Below are 27,411 nucleotides of genomic sequence, written 5' to 3'. Positions count from 1 at the left end.
AGGCCACAGCTCCTAGTCCTTCCTAAACAGTCCAGCCGGGAACCACACAGCCCAATATTTGAGCCTAGGGGCTGTTCTCATTCAAAACATCACAATAACTTTCTGCTAAAGGTTTCTGTTTCCTACTTTCTTTTGAAAGAAGTAGCCTTGTTGGCCTAGAACTTAGGTAGTCAAGATGACTTGAATTCCTCCAGTCCTGCCTCCACTCTCTGAGTGCAGGATTATAGTGTATGCCACGACACTGTTTATATGCAGTGTTGGGGACTGAACCCAGGGCTTTCATGTATGCTAGGCACGCGTTCTGCCAACCATGCTACATCCATACTTCTGAAACATTTTTCTTTCCCTAGAAGGTCTCACTATGTAGCACATGCTACTCTTAAGCACTCCATCCTCCTTCCTAAATCTCAAGTTCTGGGACACAGGCATGTGCCACTACATCTGGATATTTAATTAATTTATTGAGATAGGGTCACATATAGGTAAGGCTGTATGTAGCCAAGGATGATGACCTTGAACTTCTTGCCTTGATCAAGTGCTGGATTTTCCTGCCATGCCTACATAGAAAAACAGATTTCTTAAGACTGTTTTTGGGGTAGCATTAAGACTATCACAGCTTTGTCTGTATATTATATACTGCATATGCAGACAACAGCAGTGCTTTAGATTCTGATATTCTTGGCAGAAGTATGATCTTATCTGAGAACTAGGCCATGAGTTCCTGTAATCCACCCCAGAGTTTTAAATGCCTATATTGTCATAGGTTGTCAGTGTTACTACCTAGTAAAAATCACCTGTGTTTAAAGTTTATTGCTTAGTCATTGAATGAAAGAAGTCATCTAAAATCTTTTATAATGTCCCTGCTTTTGTACTGTTAAGTTAAATCATCCAGCATTGGAGAGACAAAGGTAGACAGATCTCTGTGAGTTTAAGGCCAGCCTGGTCTGATCTATATAAAGAGCTTGAGGGCATTCACAGGTATGTCGTGAGATTCTGTCACTTAAAAAGGAGGGGGGGGTGCAGGCAGAGAGAGCACCTACCAGATTGTTCAGCAAGTAAAGGTACTAAAGGATAGCAGTGTGAGTGTGAGCCTCAGGGCCCAGAGTGGAGGAAGAGAATCACCTCCCATCATTCTTTGACCATAGGTGGGTAGGTAAGTACATAGGTAGATCGATAGATAGATTGATAGATAATGATAAAAAATGAAGTTAAGAACAGTTACTATACAAGTAATTTTTAAAGTTGGTGAAGGTATGGAAGGCAGTTACTTATCTACATTAAAAATGGAAGGAAAGGGGTTAGAGATGTAGCTCAGTGGGTAGAGTGCTCACCTGGAATCTACCAAGTCCTAGGTTCAATCTCTGACTACCTAGCACTGAATGGAATATCTAGCACTCAGAAGGAGCTAAAGGATCAGAAATTCAGGGTCATTTTCAGCTACATAGTGACTTCAAGATCTCCCTGGGCTTGATGAGATGCCATTTCAAAAAAACAAAGATTTGACAGTATTATTTACCTTTGTCTTAATAATATATTAAATGTTGTGTAACTGAGGTATTTACTGAATGTAAGTTGCAGTCTCTCCTATTTTGTGTTTGGTAAGAATATGGAGCCCCTGTTCCTTTTTATATTTGATTTGTGTATGTGTATGAGTGTTACCTACCTGCACGTGTGCTTCACATGCATGCTTGACACTTGCGGGGTCAGAAGAGGCCATCAAGTCCTTGAGTCGCAGTTACCCAGTAGTTGTGAGCCACCATGTGGCCACTGAGATGGTTTAGTGGGAAAGGTGCTTGCTGTCAAGCCTGATGATTTGAGTTCAATTCCCTGGACCCACATGGTGGAAGCCGAGAACTGATTCCCACAAGTTGTCTTCTGTCGTGCATGCACCTGCACACGCACACACTCACACACACTGGCATGTGTGTACCTACTTGCATGCACACACATAAATACACCATGGCACGTGTCCACCTACACACACACACACACACACACACACACACACACACACACGAACTCGTATCAGTAAAAAAGTGTAATTGAACTACATGTCTGGTCTTGACATAATGAGACACATTAAATGTGTGCACTGATTTTATTAGATTTAAGGAACAGAGAATACTTAATTTTATTTGGAGGCGATCAGGGTTTCAAATTGGCGCTCTTGCTTTAAGCAGTTCCACTTTGGTATTTGCACAATAATGAAATGTGTGTGTAAGTATTATTTATTTTGGTTTTCAAGACAGGGTTTCACTGTGTAGCCTTGGCTGTCCTGAACTCGTTTTGAAGGCTCAAACTCCCAATGATCCACCTGTCTCTGCCTCCCTGAGTGCTGGGATTATAGGCATGTGCCACTACGCCCGGCTGTGTGTGAGTATTACAGTGGCAGCAAAAACAGTGTGAAAATAGTACCTAATATTTATATATAATATTAAAAATGTTAATCTTTTGTTTAGTAATCCTAATCATAATATGTTTTTCTCTGCAGATGTCCTCCTCGTACTTTCTTACCAGCTCTCTGCAAAATTTTTCTTGATGAGAGTGCTCCAGACAACGTCTTAGAGGTGACGGCCCGCGCCATAACATACTATCTGGACGTGTCTGCGGAGTGCACCCGAAGGATTGTGGGGGTTGATGGAGCCATAAAAGCACTTTGTAATCGCTTGGTCGTGGTCGAACTTAACAACAGGACCAGCAGAGACTTAGCTGAGCAGTGTGTAAAGGTAAGTAGTGTTTACACTATTGGAGAATAAAAAGTATGTTTTACCCGGAAAGTGAAATTTTATCATCATTCTTCTTTGAGAGAGGTTGAGAACAGTGGTTGACAACTGTTGTGGTCTCAAAGGTCCCTTAAAGGTTGGGAAATGAAATCTCTGGATGACAGCTTTCGGGAGTGATGCACTCTCATGTTGGGCTTCAGTGCTTCTCACTTCTGATAGTCACGAGCACTTGAGAGAAGTTAGTCATACGTTACCCAAAGAATGAGTGAAAATAGCTTTGGGTAGTGTTCACTGTGACAAATTATACTAGCACCCAGTACAGGCACTCTTCTAAGAATCCAAGTCATCGTGGCAGTTCTGTGAGTGCTACCATTAACATCTCAGCTTTTCTACAGATGCAGAAAACCAGCAAGTAGTGGTGGCAAAGCCAAGATTTGAAGTCTGGTTTTGAGACCTGTGGGCTTAGTAATTTTGTTAACTGTTAGGTGTAGCGGTCTTTTTAAAAACTCTTACTTTATTCGGGGTGTTTAGACCTCAACCTTCCTTTCAGCCTCCCAACCATTATGTGGGAGAGAGAAGGTTAGTGGGGACAGAGGGTCCAGACCCCTTTACTTCTCCAGGCTATTTAGGGTTAAGGGGTTCTTTTAGGGCTCTAGACCAGTCTCTGCAGCCAGCAGTCTCCTCCATGCTGCTGTGCTCTGAAGGTTTCTTCTCTCCATCTGTGTGCTCCAAACCACCACACCGTCTCTGGTTTCTCCAAACTGCTCCATGCCACACACCAACACTGAATGCCACACCTTCTCTTTTTTGGCTGTCTATATTCTCAGAGTCCTAGACCATAGCCCTCTCCATGCCTCACGTAGAGGACTGTTACCACGTATCCTGCATGAGACAATTTTAACGGCGTGGACAAACAAAAGCCCAACTGAATCCCACACTTGGAATTAAAACAAAACATATTTATATAGCATAACTGAGTTTACAAAGAAACCAAAACTTCTGTTACAGTTAGGTGCTACAGAGATGGCTCAGCAAGTAAGAGAGCTTGCTGCTCTTGCAGAGGGCGTGTGTTTGGTTCTCAGCACCCATGTTGGCTGCCTTATAGCCAGCCACCTGTAACTCCAGCTCTAAGAGGATCTAATTTCTCAGGTTTCCTTAGGTAACTGTATGCGAGCACACACACACACACACACACACACACACACACAAGCCATTTTATTCCTTGTAAGAATAACTGTGCAACTTTAAAAGCATTAGTAGTAAGTAAGTAGTTTATGAACATGTTCAGATTGTTTTATTTTGTATTTTGAGTCAAGGTTTTGCTGTGTAGCCTGGCCTGGCTTTGAATTCAACAACTGAGTCAGGTCCCAGGTCCCTGTTTTGGGTTTTTGATAAAGAGGTTTGCTATGTAGCCAGGTTGGCCTTGAACTCATAAGGTTCTCGTTCCTTTCACCTCCAGGTGTTGGGAGTATAGGTGTGTGCCCACAGTACTCATCTAAAAAGTTTTCCCCTTTTCGTTTAAGGCCCTGGCACTCTGAGCATTTCAGACAAGTGCGGTCTCATGCCGTTTAAACCTACAGTTGAAAGGATGGTACAGTTAACACCTTTACTCACTCAGACTTGCCAGTTAACAGTGTATCGCTTTTCCTCCACCTCCTTCTCCACCCCTCCCGGAACTCTCAGAGATTGCTTGCATCAAGACAGCTCATGTGTGAATATCTTAACACACATATCTTAAGAATGATAGTATTCTGCCGAACTACAATGTTACTGTTCTGAGTAAATTTGTAGTATACAATACGCAGTATACTCAGAGTCTATCAGTATACAGATAGACTCGGTGTTTGTTTTTTTTAAGATTTATTTGTTTGTTTGATGTATATGAGTATACTGTTTTCATGCACACCAGAAGAGGGCATTGGATCGTATTACAGATGGTTGTTAGCCATTATGTGGTGCTGGGAATTGAACTCAGGACCTCTGGAAGAGCAGCCAGTGCTCTTAACCGCTGAGCCATCTCTCCAGCCCCCTGACTCAGCGGTTTTTAAACATGTTTTTGTTGTTGTTGTTGTGTTGCCTGAAAAAAATAATCAGGATTAAATCTTACACTTGATACTATTCTTTTTATTCTTTTTCCCTAGACACTCCTTTTTACTGAATCCAGGCCGTTTATGTTTATGATGTTCTATATTTTGGGTTTGGTCGTGATTGATTTCTTTTTTTTTTTTTGTTTCTTTTTCTTCTTTTTTGTTTTTGAGACAGGGTTTCTCTGTGTAACCCTGGCCGTCCTGAACTCACTCTGTAGACTATGCTGGGCCTCGAACTCAGAGATTCACCTGCTTCTGCCTCCCAAGGGCCAGGATTAAAGGTATGTGCCACCACGCCTGGCTTGATTCCATTTTTTTAAGTATCTGGATTATAACAAGGTCTCTATATAGCTCTAGCTGGTCTCAAAATCACAGCAATCTACCTGCTTCTTTTGAAAATTTGATTTACAAGGAACTATGCTGCTGCTTTTGTTGCATAATTTGTATTTTATAGCATTGGAAGGTATATATTGTAAATTCCTACTATTGGTAGTTTGCAACTTCAAAAACAACATACAATCCAAAAAACAAACATACGTTACAACCAAAGAGCCAAAGATCCTTGTTTGACTGTTGATTCTGCTTCAGCTGTTTTCCTGGCATGGGCAGCTCCTAGAAAGAGTAGCAAAATGTCTATTTTCTAAGCCCACTGGAATCAGGTTTGTGTTTGTTTAACTTTCCTGAAAACAACCAGGAAAAGGTCACCAGTGACATCACTTGTTTTCAGCTCTAAACTTGGATCCTTAATGAGGCTTGATGTTATTGACCGCTTCATTCTTGTCTCTCTTTCCTCCATGTAGCTTAGGTTAGCATTGTACTCATTATGCAGCCAAGGATGGTATTAAGTTCCTGATTTTCCTGCCTGAGTCTCCCAAGTGCCACCTGGTTTATATCAGCTATTTCCTATTGATTACAGGTTGCATTTTTAATGCATTCCATATATTTGGCTACATAAAAATTGGATTGATACAAAATTTACTTTCACATGTCTTTATTGTTTGGAATGTAGCTGTTGGATTTGGAGGGTTTATTATGGTCTCTCTGATTCTGAGAAATTAAACCAGTGTTGCTTTCCTTTGTTGGTTTTGTGTCATTCTTGTAGGTGCTGGAACTGATATGCACTCGTGAGTCAGGAGCAGTCTTTGAGGCTGGCGGTTTGAATTGTGTTCTTACCTTCATTCGTGACAGTGGGCACCTGGTTCATAAAGATACCTTACACTCTGCCATGGCTGTGGTGTCAAGACTCTGTGGCAAAATGGAACCTCAGGATTCTTCTTTAGAAATTTGTGTAGAGTCTCTATCTAGTCTATTAAAACACGAAGATCATCAGGTAAGTAAATTGCTATTGCTATTCAGATTTCAAAAAGATTTTTATAATGTTCCCTTTTTAGAGCTGTGATAAATTATAGTTTGAACTTTTCATTTTGTTTACTTATTATTTCCACACTGTAAAGTTTTGGGAGGGCAAGAAAATATGTAATAAGGTGAGTATGGTGGTGTAGGCCTGTAATCGTAAGCTCGCAGAAAGCGGAGACATGCAGATTTCTGTGATTCCACAGCTAGCCCAGTCTACATACTGAGTTTCCAGGCAGATAGAGGTATAGAGTGAGATCCTGTCTCAGCAAAACAAAACAAAGCATTTGATTATGAAAGTGATGTATTTATTAAAATTTAAATGTTACTTTTATAGTTGCATTTGCATTCAGTGTCATTTTGTTAATTTAGTGCTCTATTTGCTGGGAACAATAGGTGAGAGTTTACTAAAGTAAAATAACGTACTATTTATATTTGAAAGCTTTATTTTGGAAAATAAAACTAGAATTTTATACTCCTTTTCCTATTTAGATATTATCTTACCTTGTATTCAGAGATTATATTGGCAAAGTTGTACATCATAACACTTAATGTTTCAGAGTTTTACTGTCTGTTTATCCTTTACATGCCCCACCTCCTATGAGCAGACACAGTGGATTACAGTAGAATTACTAGACTGTTTTGCAGGGAGGAAACAGGCCTTTGGCAGATAGGTAGCTTTCTCAGGTTATGGAGTCAACAGAACGTGGAGCTGTCCTTCAGATCTAGACATGGCGTGCACTTCATCTTTGCTCTAGCTGCCTTTCTTGCCATTTGTGTTGACATGACTTGATGCTAGCTCTCTGAGGCACGTGGACCACATTGTTCCTCCCCGTTAGGTTTCAGACGGAGCTCTGCGCTGCTTTGCATCACTAGCTGACCGGTTTACTCGTCGTGGGGTGGACCCAGCTCCACTGGCCAAGCACGGCCTAACTGAGGAGCTGTTGTCTCGCATGGCAGCTGCTGGTGGGGCTGTATCAGGACCACCCTCAGCATGTAAACCAGGGCGCACCACCGCAGGAGCCCCCTCCACAGCTGCAGACTCCAAATTGAGTAACCAGGTGTCGACCATTGTAAGTCTTCTCTCAACACTGTGCAGAGGCTCTCCGCTAGTAACACACGTAAGAGTGCTTTTTGAACTTTTGCTTTTTGACCTTTCAGAAACGTGTTTTTGTATAATGCAAATGTATTAGATGTTTTTCTCCCTTAATCTTTTTAGGATCTTCTGAGGTCAGAGCTTCCAGATTCAATTGAAAGTGCATTACAGGGTGATGAAAGATGTGTACTTGACACTATGCGTTTGGTTGACCTCCTCTTGGTGCTATTATTTGAAGGACGAAAGGCTTTGCCTAAGTCTAGTGCTGGTTCCACGGGCAGAATCCCAGGACTGCGGAGATTGGATAGTTCTGGGGAACGCTCCCATCGGCAGCTTATCGACTGTATTCGAAGTAAAGACACCGATGCCCTCATAGATGCGATTGACACAGGAGGTAGGAAGTTTCTCTTAAATAGAAAGATCGTAGTGGGGGGGGTGGCGCATGCCTTTAATCCGAGAGCAAGTGAACCTTTGCGTTCCAGGACAGCCTGGGCTACACAGAGAAACCCTGTCTCCAAACAAACAAACACACCATAATATAAGGAAGTGTATGCTGTTTCTAGTGCATAGTGTTTGGGCAGTGGGCTTACCAGTTGTGCTAAACGTGTTGTTAACCGCCTTCCTGCCTCCCTGTGTGTAGTTGTATAAGTACTGGCCTGGTGTATGGTTGCATGATCATGCTTGAATGCACGTTTGTTGAGTGGCTTGAACTTGTATAGAATTGGAAATATGCCCATTTTGTCACCTGGCTAGTTCTTTTTCATTCATGTGTATCAGTATTTGCTCAAGTGTATGTATGTGCACTGTGTGTGCAGGTGCCCCTAGAAACCAGAAGTTAGGTCGCCTAGAACTGGAGTTTTAGGTGGTTGTGAGCCACTATGTAGTTGGTTAGACTTGAACCTTGATCTTTAGCAAGCAGAGCAAGTGCTTTCAACTTCTGTGCTATTTTTCTAGCCCCTATTATGGAATTTTAATACACATTTTAAGTATTAGGGTTAAGAGAAGGACACCTACAAAGATAGTAAGACATGTGAAGGTGGATGTGAGCAATCAAAGGAGAGTCGTAATTTTTTCCACTCTTATTTCATGTTTATTTTTAATGTTTAAAACCACGTAATGTCTCTTTCCTACTTCATCCGGAAGATAGTCACTGGAGCTTCTACCCCTTCCCTTGATAAAACTTCCCACATGGGAAAAAACAAAAACATAAAATTTGCCAGGTAATAGTGGCACATGCCTTTAATCCCAGCACTTAGGAGGCAGAGGCAGCTGGATCTCTGTGAGTTCAAGGCTAGTTGGTCTACAAAGTGAATCCAGGACAGCCAGAGTTACACAGAGAAACCGTGTCTTGAAAAACAAGAACAAAACCTCTGTAGTTCCCCATCCATCTAATCCCCCCTCCTTCCCCATTTCTCGAAGTTCCTCTGTAACCCTGACTACTCTAGAGCAGTGTAGGCTAGACCGGCATAAACCTGTAGTGACTCTTGCCTCTCTGCCTCGTGGTATTTGGGTTATAGCTGTGAGCTACCATGTCTGGACTGATACAAACTTTTACAATACTTCTTAGCTGACCTGAGGTTTGCTTACTATTTATTACTTTATAATTGACCCCAGTATGTAAAATATGTTATTTTTGTACTTAATAAAATATTCATAGCTATCTTAAATTGTTTAAACTTTAGAAAAGTTGAGTGTTATTTTATTGGCCTTAAAAATGAGAGATTTTTGTGTGTGTGTTTGCCTTTCAGCCTTTGAAGTAAACTTTATGGATGATGTGGGTCAGACTCTATTAAACTGGGCCTCTGCATTTGGAACTCAGGAAATGGTAAGCTCATAAAAGGGGGTGTTCAAAGTGTTGAAGTAGTAATAGAGCAACTTTGTGATTCTTCATCACCTTACAGGTAGAATTTCTGTGTGAGAGAGGTGCTGATGTTAACAGAGGCCAGAGATCCTCATCATTACACTATGCTGCATGTTTTGGAAGACCTCAAGTAGCAAAGGTAAAATCCAGATTTTTAAATATTATCTTACACTAATTTACTGTGTGTTTGCCTTCTGCTTGCATGTTTTTGCCATGGTGCACATGGTGTTCAGAAGAAAACCTGTAGGAGTCACTTCCCTACTTCCATCATGTCAGTCTCAGGGATTGAACTCGGCTCATTAGGCTTGGTGGCAAGTGCCTTCACCTACTGAGCCATCTTACCAGCCCCATGCTGTTAACATTTTAGTTTTTAACAGCTACAAGGTTCAAAAATTAGAATGCTAAAAAGTTCATCCTGATACGTTCACACTTCATGTTGTCTACATGTATCCTCCCATTTACACTGTAATTTGAAATATTTCACTGTTTCTGAAGAAGAATATATAATTTCTTACACTTTTGAAAAATTCATGGTCTGGAGAGTTGACTCATTGGTTAGAGTACTAGCTGCTTTTCAAATGGAGCTGGGTTCAATTCCTAGTACCCATATGGCTGCTCACAACTGTCACTGTGGAACTAGGGATCTGACATGTCAGTGATGCTCTTGGGTATCATGTACATACGTGATAGATACATACACAGGTAAAACACCTATACATGTAAAATAAAAAACATTAGAACATTAGAGGTTAAATGAAAGTATATCAGATGTGAAATGGGACTCGAGTGTTTATTGTGAAATGATTTGGCATAATGAAAGGTTAGTCTACGCTGAAGTAAGTTTCGGCTCATGGACAAGAAAAGCTGTTACTGAGTTTGCTTGATGCTTTGTCTGTACATTGCTTGTGTTACTGTCAGGATTGGGTGAACTAGGGAACACAGGGAACATATGGGCCACGGTGGTAGCCAGCACACCTTAGGTGTGGGAGGGATAGGTGCTGTTGCTATCTTGCCATCTTACATCGTAAAAGGGATTCTGACAACGATCCTGGAGTGGCTTTCTTTCTCACTGGAGAAGGCCCTTGCTGAGAGTCTAGCAATTTGAACTGGCTGGGTTTTACAGAGAACCTGACCTCTTATGATAATTGTAATAGGCAGTAAGAAAAGCAGGTCTTACTTTAGAGAAAGTTCTCTGCCTGCACCTCCATTCTGGGATTAACCCAGCATACATCTAGCATTTGGTGCTAGCTGCGTTTCAGTAATTTTAAGTTTTATCAATTCTGTCACAGAAAAAAGTGTTTGAGCCATTATGATTAAATTGTGTCACTGTAAAGTTATAAAACATTTGATAGGAATAGAGGAAAGACACAGATCCTGATGCATTTTTGGTCTAAGAATTGATCAAGAGTATTGTATAGAATACAGTGAGGCTGATTGCCAGGTCATAAACTGAGAAGTACTTCTGTTAAAGTAATGGTAAATAACCAAGTGAAATTATGTATAAGTTTTTGAGATATGAATATCTGCTTTTAAGGTAATAGTTACAAGCTGAGGTTTGTATTGGTATTTGCTGGTTGATTCTGGGAAGCTGTGTTTGTATGCTTGAGTGTGTGTATGTGTACCACTTGTCTTCAGAAAAGCAGTTGTTGGACAGAAGAGGGAAAAGGATCCCTGCACCTAGAATTACAGGTGGCTGTGGGAACCTCACCCGGGCTCTTTGAGAGCAGTAAGTGCTCCTAACTGCTCAGCCATCTTTTTAAACTGTAGAGTTGAGTAGTATAAGTTATGTTTATTTAAATGTTTTTCTTTATAAGACTTTGTTACGGCATGGTGCGAATCCGGATCTGAGAGATGAAGATGGGAAAACACCATTGGATAAAGCTCGAGAAAGAGGCCACAGTGAAGTAGTAGCCATTCTCCAGTCTCCAGGTGAGCTGTGGGCTCTCTGGCCATCTGGGCTGACTTCACTTCCACAGACAAACCCACATAATAGAAATGAACCATTCTTTGCAAGCCAAGCAATTCTATATAGAATGTGTGTGTGTGAGAGAGAGTGTGTGTGAAAGTGTGTACGTGTGAGTGTGTGTGAGAGAGTGTGTGTGTGTCTGAAAATATGTATGTGCAAGAGTATATGTGTGAAAGAGTGTGCGAGAGAGAGTGTATGAGTATTATGTGTGAGAGGGGACAGGGGAATGGAAGAATCTTTTAGCATCTTACTGTTCCATGCCCTTAAATGATTTTATTGTTATTTTTTAAACTGTGTGAATTTGTGTTTGTGTGTGCATGGGAATGCAGCACCTGTGGAGATCAGAAATGAGATTTCCTGTAGTTGCAGTTAAAGGCAGTTTGAGCTGCCTGATGTGAGTCCTAGGAACTGAAATCACATTCTTGTGGAACACTTGGACACTCTTAAATACTTACTGAGTCACCTCTCTGGCCCTTTTCTATATTCTTGAGACTGCATGTATAAGTCTAGAATGAAAAAAAAAATCTAAATTTACAAGAGTTTGGGGTTGTCATATAAAGAATAATTACAAGCTGTGTAAATAGAGTGATTTGAGCATTTTTAAAGTTTTCAGAGTAGGTAGGGCTTTTTATTGTGCTGAAAATTGGACTCTGTTCTCTAGGTAATTTGAAATGAATATATAATATTTCTTCTTGAAGGAAATTGTATTTCAAAAAGCATTTTTAAAAATAATATTTTGTAGGTGATTGGATGTGTCCAGTTAATAAAGGGGATGACAAGAAAAAGAAAGATACAAACAAAGATGAAGAAGAATGTAATGAGCCTAAAGGAGATCCAGAAATGGCACCAATATACTTGAGGAGGTTATTGCCCGTGTTTGCACAGACATTTCAGCAAACTATGTTGCCTTCAATAAGGTAGCTATTCGTACTGCACTTAAATTAGATATTTCACTCTTCAGAAAGATCTGGGGTTTATGTTAATGTTTTAAAAAATACAGTAAGAATGTAAATTAGGCTAGAAGTGGGAACATCTTCTTCTGGTTTATTTTATTTTGGCATGGGGTCTCATTGTGTAGCCCTGACTGACCTGGATAGAACTTACTGTGGAGACCATTCTGGCTCTGAAGTCAGAGCCCTATCTGCCTCCTCTCAATTCCAGGGCTGGGATTAAAGGCTGTGCACCATTACAGCTGGAAATTAATAGTCTTCAAAGCCAGTGTCCACAAATGAAGACACATGTCCTGTTTGTCTTTTTGGGACAGGATTATCCCACTCACGTTTGTTGACAGTTCCATGTATTTACCAAATATTTTCACTTTTCTTGACAGCTGACTAATATTCCATTGTGTATATATACATTTTTTTGTATTCATTCGCTAGTTGATGGGCATCTATGTTGTTTCCATTTCCTGCTTACTGTAAATAGAACAGCAGGGAACATGGGTGAGGATGTTCTCTCTAGAGTAGGATATAGAGTCCTCTGGGTATGCGCCCAGGTATGGGGCAGCAGGATCATAGGATAGATCTGATTCGAGGTTTTGGAGGAATTTGCCACATTGATTTCAACAGTGGTTGCATTCCTACCAACACTGAATAATTGTTTCCCCTTTCACACATCCACACAGGCATTTGTTTTCCTATCTTTTGAGAACTCTCTAAACAATTTCATGCTCCAGTTTTCAATTGAGTTGTTTTCTTCATGTTTAGTTTTTTCCTTTGTATATCCTAGATACTGTGTCAGATGTATAGCTGGCAACAGATTCTTCCCATTCTGTAGACCGTCTCATCATTAAAATGATACTGTCCTTTGTTGCACAGAAGCTTTTTTTTTAGCTTCATGGTTTCCCAGGCTAGCCTCAGATGTATAATCCTTTTGCCTTTGGCGATATGCCGATATGCTGGGACCACAGGTCTGAGGGACCACACCCAGGTCTCTGGCTTTTTAAAATAAGTTTGCAAATGTGGAGGCTGTACTCACAGGTATTCCATCCATATGAAAGTGTTTTAAGTGCATAGGTGGATAAATCTCCCCATATAAAAGGGAAAAAAGAAATCTGTTCTACCCAAAATGATGCTATTTTTAATATAATAGCAGAATACTTTTATGAGAAATTAACTTATAAAGTCATGTTATATAGGAAGTTTGTAAGTATAAAATAATTATATGTGTTTATAAAAATTTACTGATAAAGATAAGTGAATTCAGATCTAAAACTACTGTACTTACTGATTTCTCAAAATTGTAATTATCTCTGATTAATCCCAGTAAAATTGTTTGCCTTCTGTCCATCATTTTTCTGGTAATTAAGTTTATAAGTTAGGTTTTATTATAGAAAATAGAATGTTGGAAATTTAGCTAGTCGGAGTTAGAAAGACCAGGGATGTCACTCAGTGCTAAAGCACTTTTCCTAGTGCTACTGAAAGGAAAAGGAAAAGAAGAGAGAAATTAAAAAAAAAAAAGAAATGCCTTTAATCCCAGCATTCAGAAGGCAGAGGCAGGTGGATGTCTGAGTTTGAGACCAGCCTGTCTACAGAGTGAGTTCCAGGACAGCCAGAGCTACACAGAGAAACCCTGTCTTGAAAAACAAAGGGATGGGGGTGCAGGCAGAGAGGGGGCCACTCGGATGTCAGGAGCATGTTTAGCCACTCTAGCCTCAAGGGTTACAGTCCCTGCAGCTTGGTGCCTAGAATATTGTGAGATTCTCAGTATGCAAGTGTTAGTGAGTTGTAATGAGTCGCAGAACATTTTTTTGTAATTTCACGTATTTTAAAAGGACAGGCCAGTTATAAAATGGAAGTTGATTGTGTGGCTTTAGGTGTCTGTTGTGGTCCCAGTGACAGGCGTGAAGGGCAAGGGCCAACAGGGCATTTGAACTGGGAGATTAATGTCTCGTATCTTTTGTATTTGAGAAATAGCTACACTGAGTATGGGTTTTCAAGTTGCCAAACAGGAAAAGTAATTCAATTAAAATTTTTTGTATAAACTATTAAGTAATTTAACTTGATAAGAGCTTTGTGTTTTGAGTTATAAAATTTTTTAGGGTAGTTACAACTTACACCAATTCTTTTTGTAATATTTGCATGCTGTTTTACTCCATTTTCTAAAATTAACATGCTGTTTTGGCAGCCAGGCTGGTTAAATGGACTATCATTTAACAAGATTTTAAGGATGTGGGTTTTTTTATTAACATAATATGTTATTAATAGAAAATAAGCCACCAGCGAGGAAACATCAACTGTTGTGATAGCAAAGTGTCTTAAGTTTTTGGTATTCTCTTAAGTATTTTGCTTTTTATTACCACTTATAAAATTGTTGTACACCAGTTTTAACTAATGCATAGCTGACTATCTAATTTGAGCTTTGTGGTTTGATAAAACTCTTCTTTTCTTGTTAAGGAAAGCCAGTCTTGCTCTAATCCGAAAGATGATTCACTTTTGCTCGGAAGCACTGTTAAAAGAAGTGTGTGATTCTGACGTGGGTCACAATGTGCCCACAACACTAGTGGAAATCACTGCAGCTGTCTTGGATCAAGAGGTTCGTTTCTCATCTGTTGGCTGTAATTCCTTTGGCGAGTCATCTGTGACAGAGGCAAACATTGCGTTGCTCAGTTGACAGTACTTGTCTTTACTCATTTTCTGTCGACTTTGTTGGTCTCATGTGCTTCCTTTTTTGTCTCCCCAGGATGATGATGATGGCCACTTGCTAGCTTTGCAGATCATAAGGGATTTAGTAGATAAAGGTGGTGATATTTTTTTGGATCAGCTAGCCAGACTTGGTGTAATTAGCAAAGTGTCAGCTTTGGCAGGTCCTTCCTCTGATGATGAAAATGAAGAAGAATCAAAACCAGAAAAAGTAAGTGGTCCTAATTGTAAAATTGGGAACAGGGGTTGTTTTAAGGAAATATATTTTTAACTTAGAATGGTTGTTGGAAAATAATTACAGTATAAAGTAGCACTATAAATTTTTGGTAAATTTTCCTTTAAAGTTTTTTGTTACAATTTTTAATGTATTGCAAGGTTCCCAAATATAGTTAAAGAATATCAGAATTCTTGTCATATCTACTAGTTAACATCCCATTTTGCTTTATCATTTTCATAGATACTGATGTGTTTGTATACATCTTTCTCTCTCTCTCTCTTTTTTTTTTTTTTTTGGAGGCAGGATCTCATATAGGCTCCAATTCTCTGTTTATTTGAGGGTGAAGCTAAACTTTACACAGCACAGGCCACCGCAGCCACCTTGTATATGTACATTTAAAACATCAAAGCCAGGTGTGGTGGTACAAGCCTGTAATCCTAGCACTCAGGGAGGCAGAGGCAGGTGGATCCGTATGAGTTTGAGGCTAGCCTGGTCTACAAAGCAAGTCCAGGGCAGTCAAAAGGCCACACAGAGAAACCCTGTCTCAGGGGGAAAAAAAAATTTAGAGATAAAACTACAACAGCATTCCCCCGTTACACCTAAATACTCTACAAAACACCCCAGCACATTCTTATACATTATCTCAGAGATATAGCTCATTGATTTAACCCTTGCTTAGAATGAGTGAGGTGTGCAGTTGAATCTGCAGCAGTGTCAAAAAAAAAATCATTATCTAAAACTAATATTTAATAGATACTGTTCCATGTTTGCTCTTGTCCTTAATAGCAGTGTCTCTGTTATCCTCCCACCCCGTTTCTGGCTTGGAATTCAGACATACATACTGATTACAAAAAGATATTTGTCGGGGCCTTGGTTAGGATTATTGGGACCACTTTCTTGAATGAAAGAACTGTAGCTGGGGCTAAGAGTATAGAATGTGGGCTTAGGGTGTATTAGACCCTGGCTGGTTTAGTCCATAGCACCCTCACCCCAAAGGAAGGAAAGAAAAAAAGGTATCCCAGGGATTGACTGTGGTACTTGCAAATTCTCTTTAGGCTATTGTCCATATCTTGCCATTTAAAAAATATGTATTAGTGCTGTGTCATACAGGAACCTCACTAAATGTTAGGAATAAAGTTCATGGGCAGTCAATAGAGATGGAGAAAGTGTTCTTTATTTGATTTTGAGTGGTTTTGAAATTGCTCATTCCATTTAATTCCCAAGTCCTTGAGAACCTTACAATTTTGTCACCTTTTCTTTTATTTTGAGAGAGAGAGAGAGAAGAGGAGGAGGAGAGGAGAGGGAGCCTTGGTGTTTCTGAGGAGTAAATTAGTTGAACTGATTGCTTCACTTTGCATTTGTGTCGTGTTTCTTGGTGATGCCATTCAGGCTGCGTGTTTTAGTAGTAATAGAAATGCTGCTGCATCCCTCAAGGGCACTCAGGCACATGCTAACTATTTGCATGTTGACTTGGCTCACTTGATTAAGGTTTTTTTCTTCTTTTTTCTATTAGCTATCTCTGGTGGGTTTTTTGTTTTGTATTGAGACAGAATCTCATTTTAGTCCAGACTGGCCTGGAATTTACTCTGTAGCCCAGGCTGGCCTTGAATTGATTGGCAATACTCCTACCACAATATCAAGATCAAGGTGTGACCCGCTGTGCCTGGCTGTAATGTTCTTTTCTCGCCTTCTGTAATTAATAAACAATGTGCAAGGTGGTTCCTGTGGAATGTTTATGCACACTTTTTCTCATTTAACTATATCCTAGCTTCAGAATTTTTGGTAATTCTTGCCTTTGAAGAGTTAGATCTGCCTTATCCAAGGATGATTGGGGTTTCAGCAGTTTTAGTTTGTTATGGCTTGTGTTTGTGATGTACTTCTGTGCCTTTTTCCATGGTTTTTTTTCTTTGTTCTTTGGCAGAATCTATTCCTTTCTTGTGGTTCTCTTCCTGCCTTGGGGGCTGTCTCCCACTAGCCCATAAAGTCAGGAGGGACATGAGAGTGCAAGGCCGGAAAGGCTGGAGAGCATATGTAGAGATCAGGCACTCTGGGGATCACTTCAGGGACCTAGTTTAATTCCTGAGGACAAAGGCTGCATGCCCCTTGGGGAGTGGGGGGGGGCTCCAAGGACAGGTGTACATAATTGCTTGGAACCAGGCACTTCAAGGATGCTTGATTTGCATTAAACAGCACACTCCTGTCATATGACAGGACCACAGTACCTAATTATCCTATAGGCACAGGGAAGCAAAAGCTAGCAGGGAGCTGTGTCAGAGGCCATGTATCAAATGTGGTTGGGGCATCTGTCTAGAGACACTATACAGATGAAGTCAGGCAGAGAGCCGGAGGCCCTGCTGGGGAGGGCCTGCACCTAACGCTGAGCTCAGAATGGCTCTCCGGACTGCGAGGACTGCAGCCTCCAACAGCAGAGTCCTCCCAACACTTCTTGATAGTCTTTAATATTTGTTCTCTTCTAATTTTGGCCAAAATTGGAAAAATTATGGCTGTTAATAGTTTAAATATTTACTTGTTTCCTCCCTTTTTGCCCAAGTCTCAAATTTTTATGTTAGAGTACTTACTGTTATAAACTGTTCTTTTTCTCATCTTTTGCCTTTTTCTTGGTTTTCTTTTTTTGGCTTTTCAAGACAGGGTTCTTTGTGTGGCTTTGGCTATCCTAGACTTGCTTTTTAGACCAGGCTGGCCTCAAACTCAAAAGTGATCAAGCCTCGTCTGCCTCCCTGAGTGCTGGATTAAAGGAGCGCACCACCACACGCGGCTCTTTTCTCCTCTTCATTTTGCTTCTTTCTTTTCTGCACTGGTCATAGCTATTGAGTTAGTCATTTTATATATTATATTTTTATCTTAAGAATTTTTAAAATTACATTTTTATTTCATGTTTGTTTGTATGTGGATATGTTTGTGTTACAGCATTTTAATGGAGTTCAGGAGTCAATTCTTTGTTCTACCTTGTGGGTCCCAGGGCTTGAGCTCAGGGTCTCAGGCTTGGTGGCAGCCATCTTTATCTGCTGAGCCATTGCCACTGGCCCTGTATTTTCCATCATGTTGGTCTTGCTTTTAAATTCTTCTTTTTAAAAAAAAAATAATTGTTAAAATTTTATTTTGTATGTATGTGTGGTTTTTTTTTTTTCAAGTATGTATATATTTCTGTGTGTGCCTGGTACCTTTAGAGACCAGAAGAGGGTGCCGGACTTCTTGGAACTGGTTTTGAATAGTGGCAAGTTGCCCTGTGGACACTGGGAACCTCAGTCCTCTGCAAGAGCAAGTATTTTTAACAATTGGGCCATCTCTAGCCATCTCTTTAGACTTTTGAAACAGTTATAATACTGTAATCTCCTTGTTCCATAGTTCTTTAAGCTTTTTTCTGTTCACTGGCTTTTGTCTTTACGAATCATATTTCATTCTACTTTGTTTAGGTGCTTTTGTTGTTGGTCATTTTAAGACGGGATCTCACTGTCGCCCTAGCAAACCTGGAACTCACTATATCTGCTTCTGAAGGGCTGAGGTTAACACTGGGCACCACTGTGCCCAGCTTTCGTTTAGTGATTTTTTAATTGGGTAATGCACACTGTAAATGCTCTCTTATTCAATCCTGGGTTTCATGATTTCCTTAAGGAATATATAAGTTGTCATTATTAAAACAAGTCAAGTTACTTTTAGGCCTGCTTTTAGTCTTTATTAGAGTGCCTCTAGAGTAGCTTACATTCTGGGGAAGTTTTCTTTTGTGACCCCTAAAGTTTGATTTCTTTGAGCTATTTACTGACTGTCCTGGATTTGTGAGAATTCCTATGGCTCTTTAGTATGTATCTTATAACTTGGCACTTTTTTTTTTTTTTTTTTGATCTCTAGGAACTTTTCAGCTCACAACTTTGCAGTCAGTTGTTTGCTAAGTCTTCTAAACTGTCACCGTATCCATAAGTGCTCCAGTACAGTAAATTTATTATTTCAGTTCTTAAAAAACAACAACAACAACAACAAAAAAAAAAATTTACTAAGCCAGTAGGTCATCCTTAGATAACTAGACTTTGAGGCCAATTTTGTGTATAAGAGACACTTAGTCAGAAATAGTGTATTGTATCTACCTGACTACAGACTGCGGCTTGGAATTGACTTTCATTTACTTTTTTAGTATATAACTGCCACAGTTACATATTATTGGATACAGCATGATAGAAATGATTATCATATATATCGTGGTGATCAAATCAGGTTGATTAGCATTTCTACTTCAAACATTGGGCATTTATGTGTATTGAGATCCTTCATACTCCTTGTAATTCTAATAAATTGCCTTAGACTATGGTCTTTTTGCTGTGCTGTAGAAAAGTAGAACTTTCTGTGTTTTGGTGCCTATTACCCAACTTACAGTGCTCCCAGGTTCTGTCCCCCTTTCTGTCCTTAGAGGCCCGTCTTTCTTCCAAGAGATGCACTGTGTTAACTTCCACAGCAGTTAGAGCATGTGGCATTCTTTTTTTCTGTATCAGACTTACTTTACATAGTACATTCTGTCATCCAGATTTATCCATGGTGTTCCAATAACAGAATTTTGTTGTTTTTATTTTAATAGTGGAGTAACACATCAGTGTGTATATGTATGTGTCATTTTCTTTATCTAGGGAATTAATCTTAAAAACAACAACTGTGTTGTTGTCTCACCACAGAGTTTGAATACCGTTAACCCCATTTAAGCTTCCACTTCTTCCGACTGACAGACCCGAGAGGGGCTCAGTCACCAGTGCCCCTTACCGCTGTACCTGGATATGGTAGAATTATTAATTAAGACATTATTGAAGATGTAGCTGAGAGGTTCTTAGTTTATTTCGATATATGTTGAACTACAAACAACTAAATATTACTTTAGATGTTTTAATTATAATTCTGGTTCATATTCACGTTTTTTTAAATACTTGTGAATATTTGAAATAAAATTATTCCATTGGATCATTCTACACATTTAGGAAGATGAACCACAGGAAGATGCTAAAGAATTGCAGCAAGGTAAACCGTATCATTGGAGAGACTGGTCAATTATTAGAGGAAGGGACTGCTTATATATTTGGAGTGATGCTGCAGCTTTGGAACTATCTAATGGCAGTAATGGATGGTTCAGATTTATCTTGGATGGGAAACTTGCCACCATGTATTCAAGTGGCAGTCCTGAAGGTGGATCGGATAGTTCAGGTAATACTTTGTTTCAATTAATTATTTTCTTAGCTTCTACAACTTGATTTTATGGCTCATAGTTAGCCACTGTTTTCAGGAAAAATGTTGAATAGAGAAAATTACTGTAATGGTAGCTGGGCGTGTTAATACACGTCTGTAATCCCAGCATTTGGGAATTGGAGGCCAAATGATCAGGCATTTAAGATCATCCTCAGGTCCATAGTGAGTTAGAGGACTGATTAGGCCATCTAAAAGCCCTACTTCAGGAAAATAAGGAAATAAAGATATGGTATTATGAAAATATTTTGCCAATGCCTTATTATTTTATGCTAAAGAACAACAGTATAGCTTCTTTTAATCTCGCCATTTTTTTTTTTTTTGGTGAAACTTTTTGTTGTGAAATAGTAATTCCATGGGTATATAGATATTTTGTTATATCTTTTCTTAGAAGCTTCATTTGTAGTTAAAAAAAAAAAAAAAAAGGAGGGGTTATCTGTAGAGTTGCCTTAATCCTGAATCTATGTAGGTCAAACAAGCCAGAGGCTGCTAAAGAATAAAATTCTAATACTTACTATAATATAGAAGTTACATTTCTGTAAGTCAGTATATTTGAAAGGGTAGATTTTTTTTTTTAAACAAGTATTTTGTCATTATAGAAAGCAGAAGTGAATTCTTAGAGAAGTTACAACGAGCCCGAGGTCAAGTAAAGCCATCCACTGCAAGTCAGCCTGTACTGTCAGCACCAGGACCCACCAAACTTACCGTAGGAAACTGGTCATTAACATGTTTGAAAGAAGGAGAAATTGCTATTCATAACTCAGATGGTCAGCAAGCTACAATACTAAAAGAGGATTTGCCTGGTTTTGTATTTGAATCTAATAGAGGAACCAAACATTCATTTACTGCAGAAACATCTCTGGGTAAGTGTGTGGCTGTGCTAGTTCTGCAGGTAAGAATAAGTGCATATATTGGAGTGTAATAAAGTTTATTCTGTGAAATGGTCTTTGACATTGTTTGGCATTGTTCCCTCCCTCTCAGGTTCAGAGTTTGTGACTGGTTGGACTGGCAAAAGAGGCAGAAAATTAAAATCCAAGTTGGAAAAAACAAAGCAAAAGGTATATCTGTCTGGTGTGCCTTCCTCGTTTTTTCTGCTGACTGGTAACTTTCAGTAACAGTTGATAAGCATTGGAACGATTAATCATAGCAGAAGCTTCCCAAAGAGACCCTTTTTAGTTACGCTTTTCCCGTTGGTAATTATTTTGCATGATATTTGTTTAGTTTGTTTATCTACACCACCATTAAAACTAATGAAAATTAGAATTAATGAGAAAAAGAGTGAAACGTTAGTTGTTTGTGTATTTTTAATTTTACGGGCTACTTAGATGGCTCAGTAGATAAGGGTGTTTGCTGCCATACCCAACAACTGTGGCTCAATCCAGAAAACTCAGACAGTAGAAGGAGATGCCAACTCCCATGAGTCCCATATGTCTGTATATGAGCTCCTTGGTACAGGCATCTACACCCATACTAAATAATAAGCTAAAAGGTGATCATTTTACTTCATAATTCTGATTTAATACTTTGTGGTAGTGCAGCTTAACTGCTTGGTTCTGGATTCAGATTACTTTAGTGCTTGAGTTAGCTGAACGTGGGATGCTAGAGATAAAGAGCCTAAGACTGTATAGTGTTTTTGCCTAACCCTTTTCCTAGCGCATCGACACAAATTAAACCCAAACCAAAGCACTGAAAGAAGCCCATTATTGGGTTAAAAAAAACAAGAGTATTAATTTAAAAATTGTTTATCATTTATACATTGTTCTTTGAAAGCATGCCTAGTTAAGTCCAGTGGCATGGGCCTATAACCTAGCCATTCAGGAGGCTGATGGAGAAAGATTAACAAACTTAAGCTTGCCTGGGCTACAGAATGAGTCAAGCCCAGCCTGTGCAACTTAGACTCCATCTCAGATGTAGAAGGAGGAATGGGGATGGTTTAATAGAAGAGTGCTTGCCTGGCACATGTGAGATCTTGTCAATCCCCAATGCCTCAAAAGACAATGAGGCCAGTGTGCTGCTCCTTTATTTTACCAGTTCTTGCATTTGGCATATTTAAGAGGGAAATTAAAATAATCTCAGTTAGATTGAACATTTTCTAGCAACAGATACGTGTACCTTACCTATAATGGTTATAGAAAATAGTTTGTGCTTCTTTAGAGATAGGCTTTCACTAAGTAAGTTGCTTAGAACTCACTATGCAACCAGACTGGACTCCGCTCTCAGATATGCCTGCCTCTGCCTTCCTGCATGCTGGGTTTTAAGGCATGCACCAGAATGCCTGGTCCAGAAAATGCTTGTAAAATACTTGAGACTAGGGAAGAGATACAATAATGAGTTTTAGTTGGGGCAAAAAAAGGAAAAAAAGAAAAAAAGAAATTTTTATAATAAAAATCCTAATGGCAAGGCATGGTGACTCATACCTATAGTTAAAGCAGGTTGATTTTGAGTTCTGGGCCAGCTTGGATTATATAGCAAGTTTGAGGCCAACCTAGGCTATTTACATTACGAGAGACACTTTAAAAAAAAAAAAAAAGAAAAAACGTTACAAACAAAACAAAAGACTCATATTCTTCAGTTTTTATTTTAAATGGTTTGGTTTATCCCAGAGGCATTTTCTGATTGTAGAGTTTAGAAGAGTTTATTTCAGTTTTTAAAGATGAATCAAGAGATTTCAAGATGGCTCAAAGGTCCTTGTTAGCCAGCCTGTAGTAAATTCCTGGACCCAAGTTGTACAAGGACCAAGTCCTCTCTAGTTGTTCTCTGACCTGATCCCTCTCACCCCCCCACCATAAACAACAATTAAACAATAGATAAATAAATAAATAGATAGATAAAGAGGTGTCCTCTATAGCTCTGTGATTATTTTCTATTTGTTTTTTAAAGAGTATAAGGTCAGCCATTACTTGGAATTCAGAATATATTTGAAATGCTTCACTGGGAGGGGGTCATACGCTTTTAATCTCAGTACTTGGGAGAGGTAGAAGCAGGCAGAGCTCTAAGTTTGAGGCCAGCCTCCGCTACCTAGAGAGTTCCAGGACAGCCAGGATGATATGTTAGACTCTGTCTGGGAAGGAAGAAGGGAAGGAGGGAGGGAGGGAGGGAGGGAGGGAGGGAGGGAGGGAGGAAGGAAGGAAGGAAGGAAGGAAGGAAGGAAGGAAGGAAGGAAGGAAAGTTGGTTGGGAGGGAATGATAGAGGGATATTTAATTCAACTGAAGAAAGCTATTAGAATACAGCATTCATCATTCACTGAGGTTTTGTGCTTTGGAGCATAGGATCTTATTTTTGTGTGTTTTTGTTAAAAGATATCTTATGTGTATTATTGATTTCAACATTTTGCCTTTCACATAGCATTGCTGTGCCTGAACAAATCTCTTAGCAAAAAGTTGGTTTGCTCTGTGCTTCATGGTCACATTCTGTTTACAGAGTAGACAGCACTTAAGTATTCTGTGTTAAACCATGAAATTAATGAAAACAACACAAATGTAAAAACATGACACTACATAGAGTGCAGTAGATCTGTGTTCAGAATAGGAGAGCTGAGATGTCACCTTATTTGAACTGAACTGGAAACATGCATATCTGGCAACACAATTTTTTTAAACTTCATGAAGAACCAGGAAAGTAATAGAAATACTAGAATTGATTTTGAGAGTGCAAGTAAATTTCACCGAATAGGCAAATGTATAAATATGATGTTCTTAAATGCTGATGAGTAATTCTTAAGTCTTTATAAAGCCAATATCTTATTTCAGGAATTTCTGGGAATACCTAGTGCCGGCTACTAGTTGTGGAAATAAATATTTTTAACCAGTTATGATTCACAGTTTAGAGTATTTTGGTTCCTGCATATTTATGAACTATCCTGAGGGTAGGAGCCAACTCCTCTCTAAGGATATGTGTTAGAGCACTTATCTTGGGAATAATACCTATCATTGTGAAAACCAAAAAAACCAATTCTTTTATATTTCATATGTACTGTGTGCAGATAATTTCCTACAATATTTGTGTTTTTAGTACTAAGGATGGAACCCATCATGGCCTTGTGCAGGCTTGGCAAATGCTGTATCACTGAGCTGTGTCCCCAGCCTTTTATATGATGACTTTAATATTTTGTGGTGTCACATTATTAGTTAAAGGTTTTTAGGTTTTCGAACTTCTAGTTTTAAGAACAGAATGCTTGGCTTGTATGGTATATCCATCAACCACATTAGATTCACAACTGACTGAAATTTGATAATGAAGGTCATAAGTCAGTGAGAACATTGAGTCAATGCTACATTTTATTCTCGTACCTCAGACAGGAGTAAAGCCTCACTCTGTCCCTTTCCATATCTTTTTCTCTTTCCTGATGATCAGACCTGTAGTTTTGTGCTAAGTTAGGCAAGCAGTCTACCCCTGAGCTGCATCCTAGCTCCTGGTTGGCTTATTTATTTCTTTCCTAAATATTTTTCTTTTTTTGCTTTTTTGAGATAAGACCTTCCCCTGTATCACAGGTTAAACATTGGGCAGTTCTTGTGCTTCAGCCTCCTGATCGCTGGGATTACAGGCATCGGCAACAATTTCTTGATTTGAAATTGACAAGTTAGTAACCGGTTGGCACATAATAGCAGTATGTTTCAAAATATTTATTTTAGACAAAAGTAATTTAGGCCTTGCTATGTTTTAATGTAAAAAGCCAAAATAGAATGGAAGGTATTAGTAAGGACTTTTAAGGAAGGATTCAAGCCTGGCATCTTGGGGCACACCTTTAATCCCAGCACTCCTCAGGCAGAGGCAGCCGGATCTTTGAGTTTGAGGTCAGCCTGGTCTATAGAGCTGGATCCAGGATAGCCAGGGCTACACAGAGAAACCCTGTCTTTAAAAAAAAAAAAAATTGGGGTGTGTGTGGGAGTGTGTGTGTGCACCATTTGTGTTTGGATGCTTATAGAAGCCAGAAGAGGGCACAATATCCCGTGGAGTTATCTGCTGTGAATGCTGGGTACCAAATGCAGACCCTCTACGAGAGCAGTATGTCCTTAGTCTCTAAGCCATCTTTTCAGCCCCTTAAGTCCTTGAAGGGTATTTTGTTTTCTTTTGCATTAGAGTTATGATTGAAATCAAATTAATGAAACTCTAAATTTGCATTAGTTAATGTACAAATAAATATTTGTTTCATTACAGTATTTTACATGTGTAAAAATGTTTAACATTGTAACATTTGTGATTATTGTCATGTACTAACATTTATCAGACCTTAGCTTAGGTTGTTCTCTCAGCACTTTGATTTTAACTTTAATGATCCTCAACTTATCATTCCTTCTCATGGTAAAACCTGTAAATTTGTGTCATGTGTATGATATATGAATAATATTTAAAAACCTGTTACATCCCAGAGTGTTAAAAGCATAAGCTTGGTTGTTACATGTTTGACTTTCCCATTTTTGGAGGGGTGATCTTTTTTGTTGGTTAACCATGAGTAAGTTATTTTTATTTTTAAAAGAAAGGACATTGTTGGACATTTTAGAGTTGTTTTAGTAAACATTTAAAATCTTTTAGGGTAGCTTTTTAGCAGCTAGAACATGTTAGTGAGAATAATATTGTGGAAATTGATATGGGACTAAATTTACTCTTTTGTCATTTGTTTATGGTGGTGGAGATTGATTTGACTGTTAGTCAGACTGCTGAGCTTCACCGCAGCCTCAGTCTTAATGTCCTAATGGTTTGGGAGTGAGTGCCTAGAAGAGTGAGGGGGAGAATGAGCCGAAGAGGAGTGACGTTAATTGTAGGGAAATTATATATATTGTCTTCGCTTATTTTGATAGGTACGAACTATGGCGCGAGATTTGTATGATGACCACTTTAAAGCTGTTGAAAGCATGCCTCGTGGAGTAGTTGTAACACTCAGAAATATAGCAACTCAGCTGGAGTCATCTTGGGAACTTCATACAAATAGACAAGTATGTCAAGCTCTTTGGTTTTAATAATTTAAAAAAATGTGTTTGTGTGTCCTGCCTACATGTGTATGTATGCACCACAGTGGCCAGAGCCATTAATCAGAACCCCGGGGTCTGTAGCCTGGGTCTGGCTACAAATGGTTGTGAGCCGTCTTAGGGGTACTGAGAGTAAACTTGGGTTTTCTGCAAGAGCAGTACTGGTGCTCTTAGTCACTGAGCCTCTCCAGCCCCTGCTTTTTTTTTTTTTTTTTAACTTTTATTTTTATTTCTCTCTCTCTCTTTCTCTATCTATCTATCTATCTATCTATCTATCTATCTATCTATCTATCTATCTACTTTGGTTTTTCAGAGAGGGTTTCTCTGTGTAGCTTAGGCTCTTCTGGACTCATCCTGTAAACCAGGCTGGCCTCTGCCTCCAAGTGCTGGGATTACAGGTGTGCACCATCATGCTCTGCTTGCTTTTTTTTTTTTTTATTTTTTATTTTTTTAAGGCTAGGTCTTGTATGTAGCCCTCGGCTACCCAGGCTAGCTCCAAACTTTGGGAGGTCCTCTGGCCACGGGCTGAAGTGTTGAGGTGACTGGCATGCATTACCGCGCCTGACTTTCTCTTTTTCCGTTTTGAGATCATCTACTTGCGTGGCTCCTGAACTCACAATATTCTAAACTCAGCCTCCCAAATGCTTGGGTTTATAGGTTTGTATAGTTGGTCTCAACCTCTTTATTTGGAGATGAACAATGAGTTTTAGTTGTCCTGTTCTTACTCTCAGTCCTCAGCCTGTAACTTTACGTTCTGGGTAGTGAGTAAGAGTCAGGATGTTGTAGCCCACAAACCAGCTTTGTTAGTACACCTAGTTGAGTGTGGTTTCATGAAGCAAGAGCAATTTTTTTGTTTACATTTTAAAAGACATTTTTACGTGCATACATGCAGCAAAGTTCAGAAGTGGCCCTAGGAGCCCAGCAACTGGAGTCACGGATGGTTGTGGTTCACCTCCTACATCCTGGGAGTGAACCCAGGGCTTCTGCCAGAGCAACAGTGCTCCTAACCCCAGACATCTCTTTAAACCCCAGCTTTGATGTTTTAAACAGAGAGAAACTTTCATAATACCTGGTAATGATGGGAAGATCAAATTTCACTGTCCATGAACTGCTTTTATCGCATATAGCCATGCTTATTCATTGTCACATCTTCTGTGACTGCTTTGCAGTATTTGCAATAAGCAGGGCTCAACAGAAATGCAGTAGTGTAGAAGGGCTGAGCAGAAATCTGTGAGTTAATGAAACCCAAAACATGAGGG

At 39.4% G+C, this 27,411-nt stretch overlaps 1 protein-coding gene across 7 annotated transcripts in view; it reads left to right on the top strand.

The window, feature by feature from the left end:
• The window catches only part of Hectd1 (HECT domain E3 ubiquitin protein ligase 1), an 89,863-nt gene that overhangs the window by 17,873 nt on the left and 44,579 nt on the right, over positions 1-27,411 (top strand). For all 7 annotated transcript variants that reach the window (XM_060387469.1, XM_060387472.1, XM_021654179.2 and 4 more), the window contains exons 3-16: positions 2,492-2,726; positions 5,913-6,140; positions 7,003-7,284; positions 7,383-7,653; positions 9,008-9,084; positions 9,161-9,259; positions 10,935-11,049; positions 11,829-12,003; positions 14,485-14,623; positions 14,771-14,941; positions 19,924-20,146; positions 20,785-21,048; positions 21,167-21,243; positions 25,985-26,119. In XM_060387469.1, the coding sequence (XP_060243452.1) occupies positions 2,492-2,726; positions 5,913-6,140; positions 7,003-7,284; positions 7,383-7,653; positions 9,008-9,084; positions 9,161-9,259; positions 10,935-11,049; positions 11,829-12,003; positions 14,485-14,623; positions 14,771-14,941; positions 19,924-20,146; positions 20,785-21,048; positions 21,167-21,243; positions 25,985-26,119 (2,491 nt within the window). The remainder of the gene's footprint in view (positions 1-2,491; positions 2,727-5,912; positions 6,141-7,002; positions 7,285-7,382; positions 7,654-9,007; positions 9,085-9,160; positions 9,260-10,934; positions 11,050-11,828; positions 12,004-14,484; positions 14,624-14,770; positions 14,942-19,923; positions 20,147-20,784; positions 21,049-21,166; positions 21,244-25,984; positions 26,120-27,411) is intronic.

The sequence above is a fragment of the Meriones unguiculatus genome, chromosome 7, assembly GCF_030254825.1.
Source record: "Meriones unguiculatus strain TT.TT164.6M chromosome 7, Bangor_MerUng_6.1, whole genome shotgun sequence".
NCBI classification, from domain to species: Eukaryota; Metazoa; Chordata; class Mammalia; order Rodentia; family Muridae; genus Meriones; species Meriones unguiculatus.
Note: the sequence above shows the minus strand (reverse complement) of the source record. Positions and strands in the feature narration are given on the sequence as shown.